General features: G+C 41.5%; 2 protein-coding genes across 2 annotated transcripts in view; one reads left to right on the top strand and one right to left on the bottom strand.

Annotated features, from left to right (window-relative positions):
• Positions 1 to 57: 57 nt before the first annotated feature.
• Positions 58 to 24,290, bottom strand: part of LOC123697798 (SH2 domain-containing protein 4B-like) — a 35,871-nt gene continuing 11,638 nt past the window's right edge. The window contains exons 2-10 of the mRNA XM_045644351.1: positions 10,474 to 10,588; positions 7,680 to 7,796; positions 7,223 to 7,396; positions 6,812 to 7,018; positions 6,105 to 6,279; positions 2,276 to 2,380; positions 1,825 to 1,926; positions 1,050 to 1,244; positions 58 to 604 (exon numbers count right to left, since the gene is read on the bottom strand). Of these exons, the coding sequence (XP_045500307.1) occupies positions 507 to 604; positions 1,050 to 1,244; positions 1,825 to 1,926; positions 2,276 to 2,380; positions 6,105 to 6,279; positions 6,812 to 7,018; positions 7,223 to 7,396; positions 7,680 to 7,796; positions 10,474 to 10,578 (1,278 nt within the window). The 5' untranslated portion in view covers positions 10,579 to 10,588 and the 3' untranslated portion in view covers positions 58 to 506. The remainder of the gene's footprint in view (positions 605 to 1,049; positions 1,245 to 1,824; positions 1,927 to 2,275; positions 2,381 to 6,104; positions 6,280 to 6,811; positions 7,019 to 7,222; positions 7,397 to 7,679; positions 7,797 to 10,473; positions 10,589 to 24,290) is intronic.
• LOC123698235 lies at positions 18,705 to 20,822 on the top strand. The gene has a single exon (XM_045644818.1). It carries the CDS (start codon positions 18,705 to 18,707, stop codon positions 20,820 to 20,822), a length of 2,118 nt encoding a protein of 705 aa, XP_045500774.1.

Below are 24,290 nucleotides of genomic sequence, written 5' to 3'. Positions count from 1 at the left end.
AAGGTATTTAATATTTATATAAAGGTGAAGGGCATGGGAGATAAGAGAAAACAACAATTCATATTTGAAATTATTCTAATTGGCAGTATACAAATAATAATAAGACAAGAAAAACTACAATAAATGGCATAACAAGAGTTTTTCTGAAACAATTTTACTTTGGCTCAATCTGTCCCAATTTCGGGAGATATTCAAAATAATACTGAAATATCCAATCGTTATGAACCTTTAAAATTATCACAAAACTCAAAAGCGAGTCTAGATAGTTCTTAAACGATAATTACAACTAAAAATGCATTTACGAACTAGAGATCTAATATCGGCCAATATCTAGCACCTTAAGCACAGAAGTACACATTTTCTAAGACGATCTCTTGTCAAATAATCTTACAATAGAAAATACATAAAACTATACAATGACTGAGTAAAATGGTCCCTATTGCTAATAGTTATATGGGGCATAAAAGTAAAATTCGATTTAGTGAACGTAAACAAGATGGCGGCGGTTAGATGACAGGCGTTTGGGCGGGAGGACATGACGTCACCAGCAGCTCGCCGCCACTCTCCGTGATCGGGACTTCCCTGTGGTAATTAATGAGATCGACTGGAAAAGAGATGTTAATTTTTAGAGTGAATAAATTAGATTAAGTAAATATAATCTATAAAATAATATATAAAAATAGTAAATTAGAGTAACTATGTACGTAAAAGTTAAAGAAAATTGCAATGCACGAAATTCTGGTCTAATTACTCCGTCAAATATGTCAAGTATGTTAAAACATGAATTTTCACTGGAAGCTTTATCTGAAATGGCGGTACGAGATGGCTCGAGGCGCTACGGTACGGGCAGCGGTACGACACTCACCCAAGCTGCTGTGCACGGGCTGCCCCGCGCCCAGCAGGCGGTACCCGCGCGCCGCGTCCACGAGGTAGTGCTTGCAGCGGTACGACACTCACCCAAGCTGCTGTGCACGGGCTGCCCCGCGCCCAGCAGGCGGTACCCGCGCGCCGCGTCCACGAGGTAGTGCTTGCAGCGGTACGACACTCACCCAAGCTGCTGTGCACCGGCTGCCCCGCGCCCAGCAGGCGGTACCCGCGCGCCGCATCTACGAGGTAGTGCTTGCAGCGGTCGCGCGCGCGGTACGAGATGGCGTACCCGAGCGCGCGCTCCGACACGCGCACGAGGAAGCTGCCCGCGCACGCCACACGTAATGCTGCTTCGGCTTCTGATCGGCTTGTTATGCCTGCAAGTGTAAAGTGATATGTTTTAGTTGGCGAGAGATAGCGCGGGCCACGCGGAGCGCTACTTCCTGTAAGTGATAGGTTGTAGTAGGCGAGGCCTATAATGCGTGTGAATGTGTTTTGCGTGTGTGACTGAAGATTGCGTAAAACAATGTTGTAGGTAGGGCATGCTGGGCCTCTAGACAAATGGCAGAAACGCTAATAGAATAGAAATAACCTATCGATGGAATTACCAATAAGCTTTTGATGTTTTGCTAATCGGTTGAAAAAATTGTTCCAAACATCTTTAATTATAATCTAATAAAATTCAAATTCAAATTCAAATTAATTTATTTGCCAAAAAACATGGTATACATAGATGTCAGGTAACAATTATTGAGTTCCAGCATGTTCAGCCGTTATTAACAGCATGCAAATTATGTCACTTAATTTTAAATCAAAATTTCAATTATTACATTATCATTAGGTACATTTCAAAGTCTACAATTATTATTACATACACGTTATAATACACACGTTATAATAATACACGTTGAAAGTATTATAAATTGTATATTTATAAGCTACTTCAGATCTACATACCATGAAACCAGTCAACAGGTTTGTTCTCATCAAACACGCCGCGCGGGAGCTCGTGCGTCCTGAACCATTCCACCACCGCTTCTCTTGTTAGTGGCTTGCTTGCTGCAACATTTTATGCAACTTTAGTAAATCCGGCTTGAGGGATCAAACTTATAATATTATGTCTGTGACATAAATCCAACTCGAAGGACCAGCTATTTATTAAAATACCAACTTAGCAAAGGTTTAGCCACAGTTATACTGTCAATTATAAACAAGTATGAGTATTGAATACACGGAGAGAATCAAAGCCTAGCTATGAATAAAAGCGAGAGGACCTCGAGCAATTTTGTTTTATAGCACGTTATTTTGAAATAAAATTGATTATTATAAAAATATTATGTAACTACAAACTCGCAAAAGAATTTTTTGAATTATTTTCTTCTTAATAATATAATATAGAACTACTAACCCTGTGTAGGACAGACCGCCTCAGGTTCAGCGCTGCGGCGGTGCGCCTCCCGCGCCGCGCGCGCTATCTCACGCATCGCTGCTTCTGCTTCTTTCGCTTTACGCTCTGGTAATGGATAACAATTATAAGCTTTTGTCTCTTGAGTTTTAGCCATATTATCAAGTAGTCTGTGTGAAAATATGTGTTAAGTATACAGCTGTGAGCTGCTTAATTCAAGTACTTTGAACTATATTTTTTTTTTTTTTTTTATGTAAGAGCAGGTAACTGAGCAGGTGGATCACCTAATGAAGTGACACCACCGCCCATGAGCACTGACAAAGTTACCTTTGTGAAGCTGTTACCGGCTGTCGAAGATGGATGTAGGCTCTCTTTTTAAAGGAATTTAAGTCATACACGTGCGGGAATACAGAAGAGGGTAGACTGTTCCACAAGGTGGTAGTGCGGGGTAAAAAGTGTCGCGAGAAGCGTACGGTACTCGTTTGCCAGCGGTCCAAATGGTGTGGATGGAAGTTTGCTTTGTGACGGGCGGAGCGGTGGTGAAATTCCGCTGCAGGTATGAGCTCGAATAACTCCTCTGAACACTCCCCATGGTATATGCGGTAAAAGACACACAGTGAAGCAATGTCTCGTCGCAAAGCAAGAGGGTCAAGCCGATCGCTAAGTCTTGGGTCGCCAATCATTCTAACTGCTCTACGTTGAACGCGATCGAGTGGAAGGAGTTGGTATAACGGGGCGCCGGCCCAGAGATGTGAGCAGTATTCCATGTGTGGCCGTATCTGAGCTTTATATAGTAATAGAAGATGGTCAGGCCTGAAATACTGCTTCGCTCTGTATAGGACGCCCAGTTTTTTTGAAGCTAGAGAAGCTTTGCCTTCCAAATGATCGCGAAACTGAACATTGTCAGAAATACTGACGCCAAGAATCGCGATGCTAGACTTGACGCTGAGGGGAGTGTTCATAAAGAGGGGAGCTGATTCAAATGGCTTTTTTTTGGCCGTAAATGCACATAGTTGTGTCTTAGTGGGGTTAAACTCTACGAGGTTTTTACGACCCCACTTTGAAACTTCTTCCAAAAGAGTTTCAATCTTGGACACCAAAGTGTTTCTGCACTCATCGACATTTTTTCTCGAGAAGTTAGCATGGCCAGGGTAAGAGGCGTCACCAGTACTATCATCTGCATAACAATGAATGTTACTAATTTGTAACATGTCATTGATATGCAGAAGAAATAGTGTGGGTGAAAGAACACAGCCTTGGGGGACGCCAGCGTTTACGGGCATAAGCTCCGAGCACGATCCATCGACCAAGACCCGAATATTTCGTGCTGCAAGAAAGCTGGCTATCCATGTGCGTAACTTCTCGGGGAGTCCATATGATGTTAGCTTCGATAGTAGAGCCCGGTGCCACACCCGATCAAAGGCTTTTGCGACATCAAGACTTACGGCTAATGCTTCCCCTTTACTCTCAATAGCCGCAGCCCATCGGTGAGTTAGAAAGACCAAGAGATCACCAGCCGAACGTCCATGGCGAAAACCATACTGATGGTCACTGATCAGCTGGTTCTCCTCCAGGTAACCTAAGAGCTGACGGTTGATTATGCTCTCCATGACTTTTGAGAGCAAAGAGGTAATAGCAATGGGCCTGTAGTTAGAGGGGTCTGATTGATCGCCTTTCTTAGGGATCGGGTGCACGGCGGCGGTTTTCCACGAAGCTGGAGCAATGCCGACATCATAAGAGTGCTGAAACAAATGCGCAAAAACGGGAGCCAATTCTGGAGCACACGTTCTCAAAACAATTGCAGGGATACCATCAGGGCCACTCGCTTTATGGGTGTCAAGAGAAAAAAGTACCTTACGCACTTCACGTTGAGTAAAGCGTACATCGGACATAAAGTACTGGCACCGCGAGATAGTAGGCGGTACCTTTCCCCTGTCGTCCAAGGTGGAATTGGATGCAAAGAGAGCGCCCAATAAATCGGCTTTCTCTTTGGGCGAGTGGGCTAAGGTATCATCTTCCCGGCGCAAGGGTGGGAACGTTGGCTGACAAAAGTTTCCTTGGATGGCTTTAGCGAGCGACCAGAAAGCTCGGCTACCGGATGGGAAACGTGTCAGTTTTTTGCCAATATCGCGTATAAACTCGGACTTTGCTATGCTCATTTTCCTTTTGTACTGCCTGGAGGCAAAGTTATATTGTTTTTTAAGAGCACTGGCATTCGGATCCTGTTTTAATAATGCATCTGCCCAGTTACGGAAACAATCTTGCTTCTGGCGAAATGCCTCTTTACAAAGATGACCGTACCAGGGCTGAGACTTGCCGCCGATGGGCACTACAGAACTCGGTATGAAGAGTTCCATTCCCTGCAGAACCACATCCGCGACAGAGTCAGCATAAGCACTAGGATCGTGTGCAAAACAAACTTGCTTCCAGGGATAGGATGAAAAGAACTCCCGCATTCCATCCCAATCAGCCGCTCTGTAGTGCCAAACGCGACGGCAGCCACCAGATCGGGGCCGCCTTGAGCGCAAGATTGGCACCACACTGCGGACCAGGCAATGGTCTGATGTGCCTAAAGGGGCAACAGTATTGACCTGATAGTTATTTGGATGGGAGGTGAGCAGGAGGTCTAACATGGAAGGGGTATGGTCCACGACATCAGGCAGCCTCGTGATCGAAGTCACCAGTTGTCTTAGACCATTAGCCAATGCAAAGTCGTAAACAGATCTCCCCGCATGGTCAGTAAGTCGTGACCCCAACCATTGAGTATGGTGGGCATTGAAATCGCCTAAGACGATAATTTCAGCAGAGGGGATCTGTTCTAGTGCTGCGTCGGCTGTGATTTGAAGGTGCTCTATAAGCCGATCGGTTTCAGCATCACCACTATGCGACCTGTACACGCACGCATAGACCCGTGGATGGTCATCGCAGTCTATACGGAGCCAGAGTGTTGACAGGTTGGAATTAACGAGGTTGTTGATGCGACGATAGCAGATATCCTCCTTTACAAAAACACACACACCAGCTTTAGGGATAAAAGTGTTCTCCAGTTTGTATCCTGGGTAGTGAAGGTGTGATGTGTCAGGTGGAGGGCAAATTTGAGTCTCCGTCAGAAATAATAAGTCTGGCTTTGCCGTCTCAAGGTGGTGGTGGACGGCATTGAGGTTGGAGCGTAAGCCTCTCACGTTACAGAAGTCCACTGACAGCACTGGTGGTGGTTTTGATGACTTTTTTCGCCTTTTGCGCTTAGGTGGTTTTTTAAGCGGACTTTTGCCCCCCCCAGAGTACGTAGGGCAGCCTGAGTTTTGATTCTCAGGGAGGGATTCTCTAACACTAGTGAGGTTAGTACCCTCCTGGGGTAGTCTAAAATTTAAATCCGCTGCCATATCTTTTTATTTTAAGAGGAGGATGTGAGGAGAGGAAAGGGTAATGGAATTGTAAAGGATTAACACGGGAAGCATAGGGAAAGGATTGGGATAGGTAGGAGAGGGATACGGGCCTCCGGTGCCCCCACTCATCGTACGAAACACAGTGGCATTTTCATGCCACTATTTCACGCCGATCTTCTGTGGAGGTGTGGTACCTTCCCCGGTGCGAGCTGGCCCAATTCATGCCGAAGCGTGCTCGACTCCCACTTAGAAATTTATATTTTTCTTATATTTTTCTAATCCGCGTTTCACACGTACCCTCTCAATTGTCTATTATATTCAATGTCACATCAACTTTCTTAAGTTTACAGCGTGTTATTTTTGACATCTCCGATCCCTTTATGTCAAGTATCCAACAGATTACCCATACTTTCACCTATACTTTCTCTATCCCATTATACACGTACCTTGTTCCCGCCACACCGCATCATCGTCCCTGGCCTGCAGCTGCGCATCCCTCAGCGTACGAGCCCGTCTCGCTCTCAGCCCGCGCAGTATGTCACCGGCCCGCGCGGCCGCCACGCGCCGCTCCCACGCGGCAACACGCAGGCTCACCCCGTCCCCGCGGCATACGTTCGAATCCTGGATCATAAAATTTGATGGTATGCTCAAATATCGAAATCACTTATCTATACATATAATAAATCTGTGGAAGGGTCAATTCTGTACATTGAAAATATTGAAAAAATAAATAGCAGTGTTACTGGATCGATACCAAACTCAAAAATGTGATTAAAAATTTTTTTGTCTGTCTGTCTGTCCGTCTGTCTGTCTGTATGTATGTGAAGGCATTATGTGAAAACTAACGGTTCGATTTCGATGAAACTTGGTATAATTATACCTTATTATCCTGGGCATAAAATAGGATACTTTTTATCCCAAATAAAAATCTTAATTTTTCTTAATTTTTTCTACCACAACTCATTGTGGCAATGTAGAAAAGCCAAGACACGTTCTGAACATTAATTGGTTTACCATAACAAGCTTTACGTGCTTTTATTACTGAAAACAATTTTAAATTCACACCTATTTCTTTTTTTTATTGTCTTATTTACGTGATGTTTATGACATATGTAGGTCTTACGAACGTAGAATAACTAAAATAAAAGCTCACCTGAATATCTTTCTTCCCCTCAATAAAGTTGAAATGCAGCGTGTTCTTCTTTAGGTCCAGTTTGATGTCATCACAATAGTTCTTGTCCAAGTCCTTCTTGCCCTCTGTGTCCAACTCGTCCATCCTCTGCCGCAGCTCGTCCACGGTACAATACAGGTCCAGAGTGTCTTCTAAACTGTCCACCGTTTTCGGAGATAAATCAAATTTCTGTAACAAAAACACGTAAAATAAGATTATAAGCTTTTTAAGTGTGATCTTTGTGAAGTATGTATTTTATTAAATTGATCTGAAGCTTTTTGCTAAAGTCGGAAGAAGTAAATAGATTAAGATTTTCGTTGAAATGAAAATAAGAGATCAACATAGTTTTACACGCTGAGCTCTAAAAATTGAGATAATCTTAACAAAACCTACTTGTTCCAAGCTGTCCATCGGTTTATAATCAATGAGATGTGTGAGCTCCTTCTCAACGGACTTGCGCAACTGGTGCGCTTCCTCTCTGGCTTGCGCAAGCGCGCGCTGCCTCGCCTCCTCTGCCAGGATGCTCTCGATTGACTGGTCGTCTGGGTGTTCACCCATTACCCAAACCTGTAATATAATATATAAATATAAAATGTAACCTACGTAAATATAGAATGGAATATATAAATAGATCTGGATAATCACTATGACTCTTTGATTCGAGCAAATTCGAAACTGCTAACCATTGGAATAATTTAATGATGATTTAATGAATACATACAATGTACGAAAAAATAAACAAAGATAAAAATGCGCGATAGCCGTCTAAGCTCAAAATACATGACACAAATCTGTATAAATTTATAAGAAAAGACGAAAAGTACATCATTTTACATAAGACATAACTTACCCAAGGCTCCCCGTCTTCCCCTTTCAGAAACTGCACTTGTTTCTTCCCGTTGGTGAACTTTGGTCGTTCGATCTCCTCTTTGCTCACTTTCTCGTCCCAGACTTGCCAACGACGCACCTGAATTGTTGTAATATTATAAGCATTAGAGTAAGGTTCATTTAAAATTAATAATGTATGATATAAATGTACCCTGTGTACAGAATTTTATGAGCAAATATAGTTTTAAATTGTAAACAAATTTATCGGACTTCGGGTAGGAGTAACCTGTTTTTCTAAAAACTCTTCATAGATGGCGTCAGGTGCTTCGCAAACTATAGTAGTGGATCATCATTCATCAGTGGTTTAGACTTTAGTTTGGTTACAGTCTCGAATTCATATTGAACATACTATCTAACTCTACATTATTTTACTTTTACTATTAATAAGCAGTGTTGCCAGCAACATGTTGCCTACAACTCCGCCGCATATTCATTCAAATGTTTTTCATGAATTCGGGGTTTTGGGGGCTATAGTGAAGGGAAAGTCGTTCAAATCTGGTCTCAGAACCGTCTTATAAAAAACTTATATTATTTGTTAATTTAAAAAATGCTGTTATACATTGTAGTTTCAACATCTTACAACTTGGAATGCTCTGATAAATAGCTGATAAATAGTAAAGCGTGCAACATCTACAATATACGTAAAAGCGTAAACTATAATAAAAATTCCACACCAGCCACATTGCTAAACATAATTGCAATAAAGATTTCAAACATAAATCGAAACCAGTCGTATCACATTTTTCAAAAGTTGCCATGCGTGATTATGTCAAAATATGACAGATTATATATATTGTTAGTCGAGCCGGTTAATTGCGAAATGGGCAACACCGCGTGTAATGAGCCATGGGCTATTTGTCTGTTTGACAGGTAGCAGACAGGAATTAGGTGGAATTAAGTATTACATTTAAAAAAAAACGGTAAAATATCTTGCTTGGTTTAATCACAGAATACATAATAGTAGCTAAACGCTACAGAACGGACACTCTCCACCTCCCGCCAAAATTAAACACTTACCTCACCCCGCACGATCAGACATAAAATGGTCCATATTTTTCTACAGGGACGATACGCAACGCAACGAAGATTGACAACATTAATCAAATTGACTTAAAGTAATTTTATTATTTTGGATTTGTGATTATCGTTTTTCGTAGAAAATGGTTAGATATTGTGCTGTTTACGGATGTATTTCATCAGAAAAACGCGAATTTTTTTTTACGCTAGTCAAAAATGTGCCAACCATAGAGCGTTAACACACACATTTGCAGTCTCTACAGTGTGACTGTCAAAACGATAATTTTGTATGGAGTGTCCGGGGTGTGGTTTAATGTTGTATGGAAAATGTAGCTATTATGGGCTTATTTAAATTAAAGAAGAACACTTTAAACACACTTTAACTGTTGAATAAAACGTTCAAAACTAAAATAAAAATGCTGTTATTTTTCAAAATCAATTTTATATACATTTAAATATATCTGATGAATTAATTGAATAAAAAAATCGTCTACATAGTTAATTAGCTTCGCAATTTCACGCTTTCCAATGAAGCTATTAGCTAATAATTTCATTAGGATGTTAAACTTATGTATTTATTTTTGAGAGCCAAGTTTTAAAATTTACTTACAGACTTCATGTTTTAACAACTAGGCCTGGGGTTATACTTAATTTGTGTTAGTTTACTCTTAGTGGTTAAACGAAGATTTGTTAGCAAATGTGACCCAAATTTCTGAGGATACTGAACATTTTTACAGATTTCATAAAATAATTTAGTATTTACCCATTCTAATGTAGGTATAAATAAACCATTTTATCAGTTTAATTTGCAAAACATTTTAAACTGAAGTTCGCATGATTTACAAATAACCTTCGATCATGTAACTTCCTCTATAGTATTTATTTAAAATCTAATAATAAATAGTAGTAACTTACTGGCAATATAGAAGTGAAGGGTAATTTGAAATTGTCTAAGCCCAGACCTTGAGTACCTATGCGGATTTACCGGTTATTTTTAGCGAACAATGATACGTGTCGAATAACCGTAAAATCGGTAAGGATATCGACTACTAGTTTCGTAAGCTTAAAGTTCAATAGATTGCAATTATGTAGAGATGTTAATTGTACCTACGTTTATAAGATTTTATTATTGAAAAGAATTTGTGCCACGTGATAGTCAAATTATTCGACTACTTCTGTACTTAAGTATGTAATAATGATTCACTTGTATAACTTCACGGATACAAATTTTCAACTGTGTATAAGTCGTGATAACATTTTTTAGATATAATAAAAATGTGTGCGTGTACTAGTGTACACACGTAAGAAGTGAAACTTCTTTATGACCTTATTTTTCAAAAAAATAATTTACTATAATCTTTACAGAAATAAGTCGAATTACGCGTGGTAGGGATAAGAAAAAGATGGCGCGTAACGGAAAATGTAACGCGTATCTAACGAAAAAATGCTACACTACATTTTTTTCCAACCCCGAAGAAAAGTTTCCCTTCAAAAATTTAAAAATACTTGGTACTTTTTATGAGGAAATTATCTGCCACTCGTCCACCCGAGTTGGCTTTTTTGTAGTAAAAATTTTAACAGTCATAAATTAATAATTAGTAGTTATTATCCTAATGTAAGCGCAGATAAGCTATGGTTCAGTATGTTTATTGTGACTAAAACACGGATTTCTTTTTTCACTATAGATATAATAAGTAAAACTATTTTATTTAGATCCAACAAAACTAAAAAGTGCTGACCTGTTCTTCTCTCATCTTGCAGAATAGCGTCTGCTTTTGGGTCTCGTCCAGCTCGGCGAGGATCTCCGGGTCCACCCACATGTCTCGCAGGATCTGCTGCAGCATCTTGCTGGCTCTGGAACAATTTATTGAATAATCCAATTAGTATCATGTTTACTGTCTGACTTCTTATACGGAAAGATAAAATAGGCATTCGAGGGGCATTCATTACAAAACCATAGTCACTTAAAAGATACCAGTACGGGAGCTAGCAACGTTAAAAAAAAATTCATTTTAGTATAGTTGGGTTTTTGATATACTGTTTCTCTTGATATTTCGGTTAGAGTCCGGGCTGTCTGGCTGGCCGCAGTGGTTGCGTTTATTAGTGCGCATCTTATCTGCACAGGAAAATATCCTTAATTTAAAGTCATTTTTTAACGCGTAATTTTTAATCGTTTGCCTTTAGATAGATCCATCAGACATAATTTTTTTATTGCAAGACGTTTTTTTCGTTGTAAAATAGGTGCCATACGCAATTTTTATTTCAAAATAACTAAAATGTCATCGAAATAAGTGAAATTACATCAACATGAGTCCGCTTAAAAGGTAAGTAATAACTTTATTATTTATATTATATTATCCTTTTTTAATACTTATATTGAATAATTAGTAAACTAATATTTTTAATAGATGGTTTCATATTTATTACACTTTTGGGTATAAATATGAATTTGATGATATTTGTATTTTCTAGTGCTTGATTTTACGCGAGTATTATACATTTTGAAATTAAAGACTTGGGAAAATAATACAATGAATAAATCGCGTTTAAAATCCGTTAAAAAGTCTTTAATTTCTTGATGAAATTTGGTTTTTATCAAGTTTACATTAACGTCCTATTTGAGGTTCGTTGGGAAAAAGGAGGCGATATGGTAGATTGTTGCAATAAAACTGTAAATAGCAAATGAATATTATATATTAAGTATAAGTAACACAGTGATTACTTATCCTTCACTGGGACTCATGTTGATGGAATTTCACTTATTTCGATGATATTTTAATTATTTTGAAATAAAAATTGCGTCTGGCACCTATTTAACAACGAAAAAAACGTCTTGCAATAAAAAATGTATGTCTAATGGATCTATCTAAAGGCAAACGATTAAAAATTACGCGTTAAAAAATGACTTTAAATTAAGGATATTTTCCTGTGCAGATAAGATGCGCACTAATAAACGCAACCACTGCGGCCAGCCAGACAGCCCGGACTCTAACCGAAATAGCAAGAGGAACAGCATATCAAAGAACCAACTATACTAAAATGCTCACTTGTCAACGTTGCTACCTCCTAGAATATACAATACTAAAGTCTGCTAGCATTGTATTATATTATCTGTGCTTAAAGTGAAATAACAGATATCTACCTATATAGGAAAAGTGAATAAATCAGAAAAGAAAATTAGTACCTACACGTGGGAAATCGCTAAAGTTTGCTGTCATTCCATTGACACAGCACGAATTAAAAAAAATATATTAAGTAGGTAAGTAATTTGTTATTTCGAAATTCTATATTCAAAACAATGATGCATATTTGAACAGATTGTGGTTTCCATCTTTATTACGCAACGTTTAACAAAACCAAACTATTGCATTCCATAAAAAAGCCTTTATCCTTTCGACTCCGAGCGTAACGAATAACCTTAGAAATATTAGAAAACGACAAGTCTCAAGTCAACATGTATTTGTGTGAAACTAAGTGAAATCTTTCTGTAAACAAAACTAACTGTTGACGAATTTTCTCGCGCCTGTATGTTTGCATACCAATGATATTTACCTGGTAGCGTTAGATAGGTACCTACTATTAAGTATTCTGTGATTATGGTCAGATTGATTTTTAGTCAAAGTTATTAGCATCGTCTTCATCATAGCGTCGTCATCCTCTTCTTTCTGTTCTGTGCTCAATTAACACTCAGGGGTACAAACATATTTAACAGCCACTTCGCACATCTAATGAAGAGATTTCAAAAAAAGTCGGACATGCCGTTTCGGAGAAGCTTAATTACAAATACTGGGATATGAGAATAATGCCCCCAATACAATCTTAATGTCTTAAACTATATTAATCTCGTATCATAATGTTTGTCCTCAATGGACTCCTAAACCATACTTAACCGATTATAATAAAATTCGCACACAATGTGCAGTTCGATCCAACTTGAGAGATAGGATAGTTTAAATCTCAAATCGTTTTAGAGAAAGCGGGCGAAGCCGCGGGCGGTAAGCTAGTAAATATATAGGTATCACAATTCGACAAATGTCTTATAGACAAACAAGTGAATTTAAAAAAAAATACAAATAATCGATAGATGATTCCAGTACAATCATGACAGAGTGGTATTCCGGATAAAATTTGACAAGGTTTCACAATCGTCATGAAAGCGGAGAAAAATAACCTTAAAAAAGTCATAACAATGAATAAACACTAAACAGTTTTCTCTTATGATAATACCAAGATAATACCATCTCCTCTGATCTGACTGTCAAAGATATGAATATATGATAAATTGCCTTGACATTGCAAAGATAAAGTAAAATAATATTTTTATTTATTTATTTATTTATAACACTTTACTATGCTAGTTATACAAATAACATAAAACTAAAACTTATAGCTAAACTAGCACAGAGGGCGGCCTTATCACTAAAGAGTGATCTCTTCCAGGCAACCCACTGTGTGAAGTAATAAAGGAGGAGGTAGGTCAGAAGTACACAACTACATAAATAATAAATACATACACTTATATATGCATACATATTACTACTATAATATAATATATGGAAATCCCCTTGAAAATATTACTATTGGAATTATTTTTAGATAAAATCGATGAATTTTGCATACCTATTATTCATACTCGTATATGTATTCTAATCAAATCATCGCGGTATTTGTAGTTATACACCTTCGAAACAGCTTGGTCGATTCTCATGAAATTTTGTTTGCGCCATTCTCCTAAAATCTAGTAAGGCAGAACAACGTTTGCCGAGTCAGCTTGTAAATACATAATAATAAACTTAGTTAGGTACGCAATACGCAGGTATAATTTGTTTAGTCGTATATTTTTTGGTACATACATATATATAAATATACTTAAAATATGCTCTACCCTTCACCTTTACTCTAATTTAATTTCTCTCCGTACGTCCTGTTGTCTGGAAGAAATCGCTGCATAGCGATAAGACCGCCAATGGTTTTAATGTATTCTTAGCTTAAGTTTTATTGTAATAATTCTAAGAGCATAAAATTTAATAATTTGCCATATGTTTTCTCTTACAAAACAATCTATTTTTACACGTTTTACACGTTCCTCCAGTCATCTTTAATAAATATTGAGGACCACTTCCACTATTCTATGAAATTAGAAATATGTAAATAGTAAACATGTTTATTTTCGCCATTTAAACGTGTTATAACAACATTCGATGGTTTATTGTTTACATTCCACGCAATATTTTCGTATCGTCATCTAAAATATGTAGATATAAGAGAAACTGTCTTTATTCAGCTTTTAAACTATTTGTATGCAAAAATTTGACACAATTTACTTAATTAGCAACCTTGCTAATCGAAAAGGTATATTATATTATCGAATTTATAAATAATTTTTATTAGTATGTAAGTAGCGACATTTTTCATTTGATGATTATTTTAATATGCTGAGTGATGGGTCTGTATATCCACATATTTATGCTACGGCCACACTACCTTACCGTCTACCGGGCTGTTACCGCAATAATTATGGCATTAAATTACCGTCTAAATTACTGCATGAACTGGTGTGGTTACACTACAGTTTACCTAGATATGTCGGTAATTATTGGCATTTACCGCAGCAAAAAAAATATTAGTTAATAATTAATATATAATATGGTTTCTGTAATAATTCATCAAGGATTCTTTCTTTTTAAAAAGGATTTTTTCTTTTTCAAATCATCTATTGTACTTGGAAATGATAAATTTTGTTTGATCCGACGCCACGCATCATTGTGTACACTGCGATGTTTATAGTTCTTCTGTTGGGTATCCCCAAGATCCCAAAGAGAAGAATTCCAAGAATTCCCAAAATTTGCGCCATTGAGCGCTTTTTCATTTGACCACTCCATTTCGGTCGATACGTGCGTCGCCGGTGAGCTCATATTGCACACTGGACAAACGGTAGTGTGGCCGCATACGCAATAATTACGGCGGTAATCTTCTTTGATGTGCGAAAGAATACCGCCGCCAGAGCTATTGCCTACCGCCATTTGTCATATTGATTGGCATTGTAGAATTATGGCCATAAGTCGTGGTTACACCTAGGTGTTGTTAAAGTTGTGGCAATAATTATTGGCATATCACGGTAGTGTGGCCGTAGTATTAGAGACTGCTTAATTTTAGTAATTTTGTGCCAACATACATTAATGTATTGTAATCCTTCTGATTTGTCAGGTTGTCTAGTAGGTAATCGCTTACAGCGATAAGACAGCCCTCTCTGTACATAATACATATTATAACTTGTATCGCTCTTATTTTGTAATATTGTATTTATTGTGCAATAAAAAAATTCATTCATTCATTGTAAATGTTTTTTTTTTATTTAAATTAAGTACAAAAAACATTTATTTAACGGTTTTTGAAGATCAAATAGGCGTATGTATTAAAAAATACTTTCACATAGGTATTATAGGAAAGAATGAGTCAAATGTGCCATATGACTAAAAAAAATTCTATGTCAACAGTCCCGTTCTTTTACAGGGAATGAATCACGCACGTCGATCGTTTCATAGAAATGTAAAGAATAAACAATGGGGCATAAGTACGTGACGTGTGCATTGTGTTGTTTTACGACAGGAACACAGAGAGCCATTGAGCAAGCGCCCTGGAATTTATGACCACAGAGTAAAAATCGAACTGTCATTGTGGTTTGGCGGGAATTGTTTCCTAAGTTGTCTGCGGAAATTCAAAGGCAATACAATGATGAAAATGGAACTGTCATTGCGAGTTGGCGGGAAATTAACAAATTTGAGTGAGTACGAAGTCTGTAGAACTTTATATACCTACTCGAAGGCAAGGATTTTTACCATACACACTAAAATCTATAATCCAATGCTTATAATACCTACTATAAGAAACTTATTTCTCGCCATGGCCATCTAGATATTTAACAAGTATTTAAATACAAAAGTTATCTTTAATGTACCCACATAATAGAGCTTTTCAAGATAATGAAAACACGAATAACTATACATATACTTAGCAGTACGGGTGAAAGTATATATGGTGCTATGATAATGTTTGAAGATAACAATATACCCATTGTATGCACTCACCTTTTTTTTCTTCCAATAGTAAATACAAACATATTATGTGGAAGTTATATGAAGCTCTGTATACTAAATTTTAACGGTTCAGTAGTTATGTTTTATTTAGCAGCTGAATGTTGTATAATATACCTTGATAGAGAAGAAAGATAGACATAGCCTTCTCTCATTATAATAAATTAGGTACAGAAATATTTGAATTGTTAATTTTAAATTGATGCGTCCATGATATAAGTCCAATAGACTTATTTAATTTTAATTATATTTTATATTAAATACAATATGATTTTTTATTTAAATTAGAAAACAAATTTCTACTACCTATACGAGTATTACTGAGGCCTATGTCCAGCAGTGGACAATGATGGGCTGATAATGATGATGATGATGATGATAGGAGTATTGCTAAGGTCTTTTGCTTAGAACTTTTTGCACGGGTTTTCCAAATAATATGAAATGTAACATTTTCTATAAAACTAACTTTAGTTAATAAATAAACAAACGTACTTGTAACATTTCTTTTTTAAATTATTATTAATTACATTTACATATTCACTTGTATCATATCCCTCTAAGCCATGCGTCGCACCTAATTATATGTTACTTACAAAAAGTAGTCCAAGGCAAAACTAATATGTACAATCCTTTTGTCCCGAACAATATGCTCATTTGTAACATTTCTATACAACTCGTGACCAACACACAGACACTATTATCCATCATTATATCTATTGTTGCGAGAGTCACGTCGAAGTATTGCACTTAGACTGCTTTTGTATCCCTTTGAACTGTTTTAGCTTTAAGCGTATTTAACTAAATGTACCTATTATTAGTTCATTTTTTGGCGTAGGTATGTTAAGTATTTCAGAACGTTCTAGATTATCTGTGGTACAAGTAAATTTAGAAGAGTAACGTAAATTTTGTGTAAATCGATTTCTATCATGCGATTTGAAAAAGTAGCCAGAAACTAGGCTGATAATAATCGATCTTCCTCAACACCAACAAAGCTAACTTTGAATGATATAATAACCTGAAGACGTGAAAAGCAGGTTTAATTTTTATTTTTTATCATTACAAACATCAACATTGCAGTGAAAATATATTATGTATACTGTATATAAATTTCAGTTCAAATATAAACCAGTAATACTGGTTAAATTGTTATGACTCATTCCATAACGGTCGGATTTGTATAATTTGTACGCCCCAAAATACGTAATCTTCTATAGTAAAGACTAAAAGTGAAGGTGATGAACATGCAGACTGCAGTCGTTTAGAAACTGGTTCTCTTGGCTGTATAATGTTGTTTCCTTAGCCGGTGGTGTAGCGAAGGCAAAACTTGCCGCGCCTTTTGACATTTGCTTTTTTTTGTTATGTGCCTGTAACTATTTCAAATTTGAGTGTAGTAGAGCTCTGTGTTATTAATAATTATTATCAGTAAAATTATTAAATAGTAACAGTTTGGAAATATACTAACTCAGGTGTATTATTTGAACGAACAATATATTTGTATATTATCATATCAGATATTAATATTTTTCTATTACTTGAATTTGACTGATTTAATTGTTAAAACCACATTGGGATTTATTTTAAATTGTCTCAAATTGAAGCCTAATTTATGACTCGTACGTGACAATTTATGTTATTGGAATCCCATTTCCTAAGCAAAGAAAGCCTCGCCTACAAGTGAACGACTGGGCGCGGCGGCTCGTCAAGGACATAGAGCACAAAGGACTTGGCGGGCGATATGACTTGCAAATATGTACATACATACAGTACTTAGAGCTTTGAGTCGTGATATTATAACCGAGCAATAAATACAATATAGATATTATAATAATCTAAAATAAGTTACACGTAGTAGTAGAAATTATTAATCTTGACATTCTTTGAAATACTTAGTTAAATACTCTTTTTCTGATCTTTTTTTTTCTATCGTTTATAGACCTTGTTATCATGATGGCCGCGAAGATAAAACTTATTATATGTATTAAATTAAAATATTATAATCTGTGATAATGAAAATAGGTTTAAAATTTTACTTTTTTTTAAACAACAGTCGACCTACTCCAAATTCATACAATTAGCGGAAGAAATCTGGGCTTTCAGTTGATGCATTTTTAGAAAAGAAAAACATTTTATCCGTTACTGTTACGGTGTTAAATAGGTGTCGTGTAGCTGTGTAATGTGTTCCCCCCCATCGTTCCAAGCCTTGTCGTGGCGGGGGGGCTCAGTACCTGGGCTGCAAGCCAGCATCTTGGGGAAGCTAATATGGAATAAACACGTGCCGCTCCCGATTCGTTTTGTTAATTAAACCATACGGGAAGTGGCCTTGGAGTATAGGCATATAAAACAGGAGCGAGGAGGTGTATCGCCGTATCCGATCCCCTGTACAAATATGCAAGAAGAAAGCACACGGTGCAACTCTGAAAAGGGTCTCTAGAAGACCAGCGGCTGCATTGCAGCGTTGGATGGCGGTCAGCGAACCGTGGCGCGGCGGACTTAGCGGGAGGATGTCTCTAGCTGGGTTCTGGGGCCTTAGCCTCCCGTCGGGCAAACTGTTATCTCTAGCGTGTGACGTTGTCATGTCTAGCGGCACGCTGGAGACCAGGGGGCTCGCCTTAACCGGCCGGCCCGAGAGGAAGGTGACCTCAATAAAAAACCCCTCTATTTCGGCGTTGGGGCGCCCCACGGGGCCTAAGCGCGACGTCGGATTCCTGCTTTCCCATTGGGAGGTAGGTGGCTTGGCGAGAAGACCAAGTCGGAGCGGCCAACCCCCGGATACCGCCCGCCCTCCGGGGTGTAATAGGGTTACCCGGGTACAGGGGGCACCACCCGGGTGGACCATATATTTCCCCCTTACTCGTGGGACTAAAAACACAGTCAAAATGAAACCCAAACCAAAAGAAGAAGGAGGTTTGCCGAGAGATCCGGCAATTGGAAAATGCAGTCTGGTGTTGGAGCGTGCGTCGTGCGCTACCCCTACACCCACTGAAATTGGAGGAATTGTTAATCGTTCGTATGTGATGACGGACGTAGCCGCGGAGTCAGACTCCTCTAACTCTATGGCGAGTATAAACTCACGGGTCACTATGAGCCCTCTGGCCTGCCGAGAGGCTCTGTGCACCCCGAGCAAGGAGCCGCGCTTCTGGCGCACCCGTAAGCGCTCGCGATTGGAGGATGGAAGTTCAAGCGATACCACCATCCCATCTTCCTCTGGAAGACCTCGCACAGGCCTTCGCAAGGCACACAGAGTGGAGAAAGAGGCACAAGCTGAATCGGTAACCGGAGCATCCTCATCCGCTTCAGCAGACCCAAAAACGAAAGGTAAGCGATCGCCATCGATAGCAATTGGTGCCAATACAGCGACAGAAGAGGCTAGGAAGAGAATTGAGGCAAATCTGACAATTGTCGAAAAGATTGCCAAAGCTTCCAACCACCTCAAGACCACGTACGTAGCAGACCTGAGAAACGCCGCCAAAGCTATTAGGGAGGACGCGGATTCCCTCGCCGTAAGAACTTTATCCGAAGAAACCAATGCGCTCCGCGCTGAGAATGAACGTCTGCGTATAAGACTAGATGTTATTCAAAGCGAAATGCGGGAGCTGCGGTTGCTCATTCACCGGGGCCCTGTTGCCTCTGCGCAACCAGCGGAGTTGCCGCAGGATCTTGAGGATAGGATGGTGCGCCAGTTGGGAGAGCTCATTGATACGCGGCTAAGGAACTTGGAGCTACGACCGAGTCCACAACTGCGACGCCTCTCCAGCGCTACGGATGGAGAAAGAAGCCGAGCCGTCGACCTCCGACAGGACAGTCATCCTAAGGATACGGGACCAAGGCCAAAGAAAACCAAGGCGCTGTCCATGCCGGCGCAGAACGCGGCACAAAACAGGCAAGAGACTGAGATAAAGGAGGGAGGCAAAAAGAAGAAGAAGAAGAAGGGGAAAGAAAGTCGAGCGGTGGAATTGCGAAGTGGGGGATCTACTCCTGCCTTATCTCCCGCAACGGTTGCTCCTGCGTGTGGCGACGCGGAGACCTCAACGGTGCCCACAGCCAATGCTACTGACGAAGGCTGGTCAGTCGTGACTAGGAAGGGCAGATCAGGCGCGAAGAAGGCACAACGCGCTGGGTCCGGAAAAACTGCGGTTGATACACGGAAAATATCTCACCCAACCAAACCATCACAACCTACGCTGAGGGCCCCACGATCTGCTGCAGTCGTCTTGACAATATCATCGGACGCACAGGCTAACGGCATAACATACGCCACAGCTATCAAGGAGGCGAGAGCTAAAGTAGATCTCAAGGAGGCCGGAATAGACTGCGTAAAGTTTCGACAGGCAATCACGGGGGCCACAGTAATCCAGATTCCTGGGCCCGGTAGCGGAGAAAAGGCTGATTTACTGGCAAGTAAATTGAAGACAATCTTTAAAGACAAGAACATCAAAGTCTCAAGACCAGTGAAAATGGCGGACCTACGTGTTTCGGGCCTAGATGCGTCCGTTACAGAGAACGATTTAAAGGACGCCATAGTAACAAAGGGAGAATGCCTTGTGGACCAAATACGGGTCAGCCAAATACGCCAAGATAAAACTGGGCTTTATGGAGCGTGGGTAAACTGCCCTGTAACAGTGGCCAAAAAACTTACAGAGGCACGCTTTCTCGTCGGTTGGGTGGCGGCAAGAGTAAGGGTACAGGAACCACGAGAGATGCGTTGCTTTCGATGCCTGGAAGTGGGGCACGTGGCCAACCGCTGCACCACGGAGTGCGATCGCAGTCATCTATGTTATCGCTGTGGGCAGCCAGACCACAAAGCTGCCAACTGTACCGCCAAGCCAAACTGCGCAGTATGCATAGCAGCAGGCAGAAAAGCAGACCATCGCTTAGGCGGTAACGGCTGCGCTGCACCGAATATGAAAGCGTCTAAAGCTCGGCCTAAGAGACGCAATGCAGACTCCCAGGCAAATGAAGCGACTATGGAGGTTGTGGAAACCGTCACAGCATAGGATGGCGCTTCGGATTCTACAATCCAACCTGAACCACTGTGCCAGGGCTCAGGATCTACTGATGCAGAGCCTGGCACAGTGGTCCATACACATCGGAATTCTTTCGGAACCGTATGCAGTTCCATCGGAGCGAGACAACTGGGTCGGGGATCTTGACGAGGTTGCTGCCCTTATCATAATGCAATCGGAAGGATCACCTCAAATCTGTGCGCACAGGAAGGGTCATGGATGTGTAGCCGCGAAACTGACTGACATGGTGGTAATTGGAGTTTACTTCTCACCAAACAAAACGCTTGCTGAGTTCGAAGCGTTATTGGGGGAAGTAAACTCTATGATTCAATGGGGTCGCCCTCACCAAATTGTCATTGCAGGGGACTTAAACGCCAAATCTGCTTTGTGGGGTTCCTCTACCACGGATGCTCGCGGAGACATTCTAGTCGAATGGATCGCAGCTCAAAATCTGGTCCCTCTCAACCAGGGCACCGAGAATACATGTGTGCGCATGCAGGGAGGGTCAGTCGTGGATGTTGCGTTTGCAAGTCCCACCCTGGCTCATCGAGTTCGTGGTTGGAAGGTTTTGTCGGAAGTGGAGACTTTGTCGGACCACAAATACATCCGATTTGATGTTATGCAAACAACATCAAATCTACACGGGAACAGGTCTACGCCTGTCGAATCTGGCCCGAGATGGTCCCTCAAGTCCCTGAACAGACACTTACTGGAACTGGCATCTATAGTTAGTGCGTGGTGTCCGAAACCCGACTCTATTAACGTGGACACTGAGGCGGAATGGTTTGCGGCAACGATGACACACATATCAGACGCCGCAATGTCTAGAGTAAAACCATCTCCGCCACATAATAAAGTTTATTGGTGGTCACCAGAACTTGCGCAGCTTCGTTCAGCCTGTGTTACCGCCAGACGACGTTACACAAAATACAGACAAAAGAGGAGACGGGCAGACTACTCCATTGTCGAGGAATCTGAGCGGTATGCAGCATACCAAGACGCTAAGAAGGTTCTTAGAGAGTCCATAGCGACCGCTAAGGAGAGGGCATGGGCCGAATTGCTGGAGACTCTGAGCCTTGACCCCTGGGGGCGTCCCTACAGGCTGGTCATGAATAAACTACGTCCTTGGGCTCCACCATTAACAGCTAGATTGGAGCCGGCACTGCTTAGAAAGGTGGTGTCTTCACTCTTCCCGGGTCGAAATGCAACGGAGCACTCGGACCGATGCAGTGACCAAGGAGACCTAGACTGCGCGGGACCTATTCCGGACGTGTCCCTAACTGAATTAGATGTGGCGGTACAACGCCTGAAAAGGAAATCTACCGCCCCGGGGCCCGATGGCGTGCATGGAAGAGTGTGGTCACTCGCCCTCTCACAAGGATTGACCCAACGATTCTGCGAACTACTGACAGAATGTTTTAAGAACGGAAGGTTCCCAGAACGATGGAAGGTGGGTCGACTTGTTCTACTAAAAAAGAGCGGCAAACCGGCCGATTCACCATCAGCCTATAGGCCAATTGTTCTGTTAGACGAAGCTGGCAAGCTCTTTGAGCGTATCATTTCCAGCCGTATCCAAAACCATCTGGCGCAAACAGGACCGGACCTTGATGAAGCCCAATATGGCTTTAGGCGTAGGCGGAGTACAGTAGACGCCATAGCCCGCCTGCGAGATATAAGTGAAGAGTGTGTTTCCCAGGGTGGGGTTGCACTGGCAGTATCTTTGGATATCTCCAATGCGTTTAACACCTTGCCCTGGGTCAAAATCCTGGACGGTCTTGCTCAACATCATCTACCGCTCTATCTCCGACGCATCATCCGTTCATATCTTGGTGGACGCAAAATTATCTTTCCCGGGCAACACGGCTGGGGTAGTCATAGGGTTGCATGCGGTGTTCCACAGGGTTCTGTTTTGGGGCCTCTTCTGTGGAACATCGGATACAACCACGTCCTTCGAGGAGTGCTGCCGCAAGGCGTTAGCGCCATCTGTTACGCCGATGATACTCTAGTCGTGTCTACTGGCCGAGACTATAGGGAGGCGCGACTACGAGCTACGGCTGGGGTGGCACAGGTGGTCGCCAAAATCAAAAGTCTAGGGCTAAAAGTAGCACTCGAGAAATCGGAGGCTATATGGTTTCACGGTCATCGGAGGGCTCCACCAAACGGGGAAGATATTGTGGTGAGTGGGGTGCCCATCCGGATTGGGTCCAGGCTGAAATACCTCGGTGTGGTACTCGATCCGCGATGGACATTCCAAGCTCACTTTTCGGCACTGGCTACAAAGCTCAGCACCACGGCAGCGGCTCTCTGCCGCATTATGCCGAATATTGCAGGGCCGAGCGGAGCATGTCGCCGACTCTTTGCTGGAGTTGTGCGCTCACAGGCGCTGTACGGGTGCCCGGTATGGGCGGACAAGCTTTTAACGCGCAATACTATCGTGCTGAGGCGGTCGCAGCGAGTGATAGCCATAAGGGTTGCAAGGGCGTATCGCACTGTTTCGTATGATGCGGTGTGTGTTATAGCCGGTACGGCACCCTGGCACCTCGAAGCGGCCGCCCTGGCGGATGTTTACTGGCGTAGAGCGGAAGCAAGAGGGAGGGGCTTAGAGCTGACCTCCGAAACGCTCGATGCCTGGAAGCAGGAAGCTCGAGACGCGGTGTTCCGAGAATGGAGTCGGGAACTCAACTCATCGTGTGTGGGGGCCTGGACTCTCAGCGCGATAAGCCCGGTACTAAGAGAGTGGGTAGAGAGAGGGTGGGGGGCACTCAGCTACCGACTTGTGCAGATCCTGTCGGGGCATGGATGCTTCGGCAGCTACCTGCATAGGATTGGACGCGAACCGGCCCCCTCTTGCCACCACTGCAGCAGCCAACTAGACACGGCCCTACATACGTTGGTCGAGTGTCCAGCTTGGACATCCGAAAGAAGGCCTCTCGAGGGCTTGCTGGGAGCGAACAACGAGCTAACCCTGCATGACCTTGTGAAGATGATGGTCGCCGATGACGCGAAATGGGGTATGGTCGCAGCCTTTTGCGAAACCATAATGAAGGCGAAAGAAGATGCAGAGAGGGCCCGGGAAAATGACCCAGCGGCGGATCCTCTGCGTCGACGTAGACCTGGTAGACGTAGGCGTCAGTATGTCCAACGTCTGCCCTGAAACAAGAGCTAACAACTAAGCACAGGGGGAGGTTTACGTAGAGACGAGCATACTACAGATATGCTCGCTGCAAGTAAACCGGCCCCCCCTGCGACAGAGGGTGGATAGCCCGGCAATAGGGCGGCATTATCATTATGCGATACCGTCGCCTATTGCCAAACTAGGGGCTTGGGCGAGTCGCCCAGTTGCGACACTCACCACGTAGGCGGCGGGGGTACAAGGCCTGGCTGTTAACCCCTGTCGCCGAAGATGAACGGTGGCCACCGTTGGGTTTTAGTGGGTATGGCTTCATGCGAGTCCCACAT

The sequence above is a fragment of the Colias croceus genome, chromosome 15 (assembly GCF_905220415.1).
Source record: "Colias croceus chromosome 15, ilColCroc2.1".
Taxonomy (NCBI): domain Eukaryota; kingdom Metazoa; phylum Arthropoda; class Insecta; order Lepidoptera; family Pieridae; genus Colias; species Colias croceus.
Note: the sequence above shows the minus strand (reverse complement) of the source record. Positions and strands in the feature narration are given on the sequence as shown.

What these genes read in the sequence shown, in the direction of transcription:
- LOC123698235 (XM_045644818.1), top strand. Translation starts at nt 18,705, where the DNA reads ATGAAACCCAAACCAAAAGAAGAAGGAGGTTTGCCGAGAGATCCGGCA.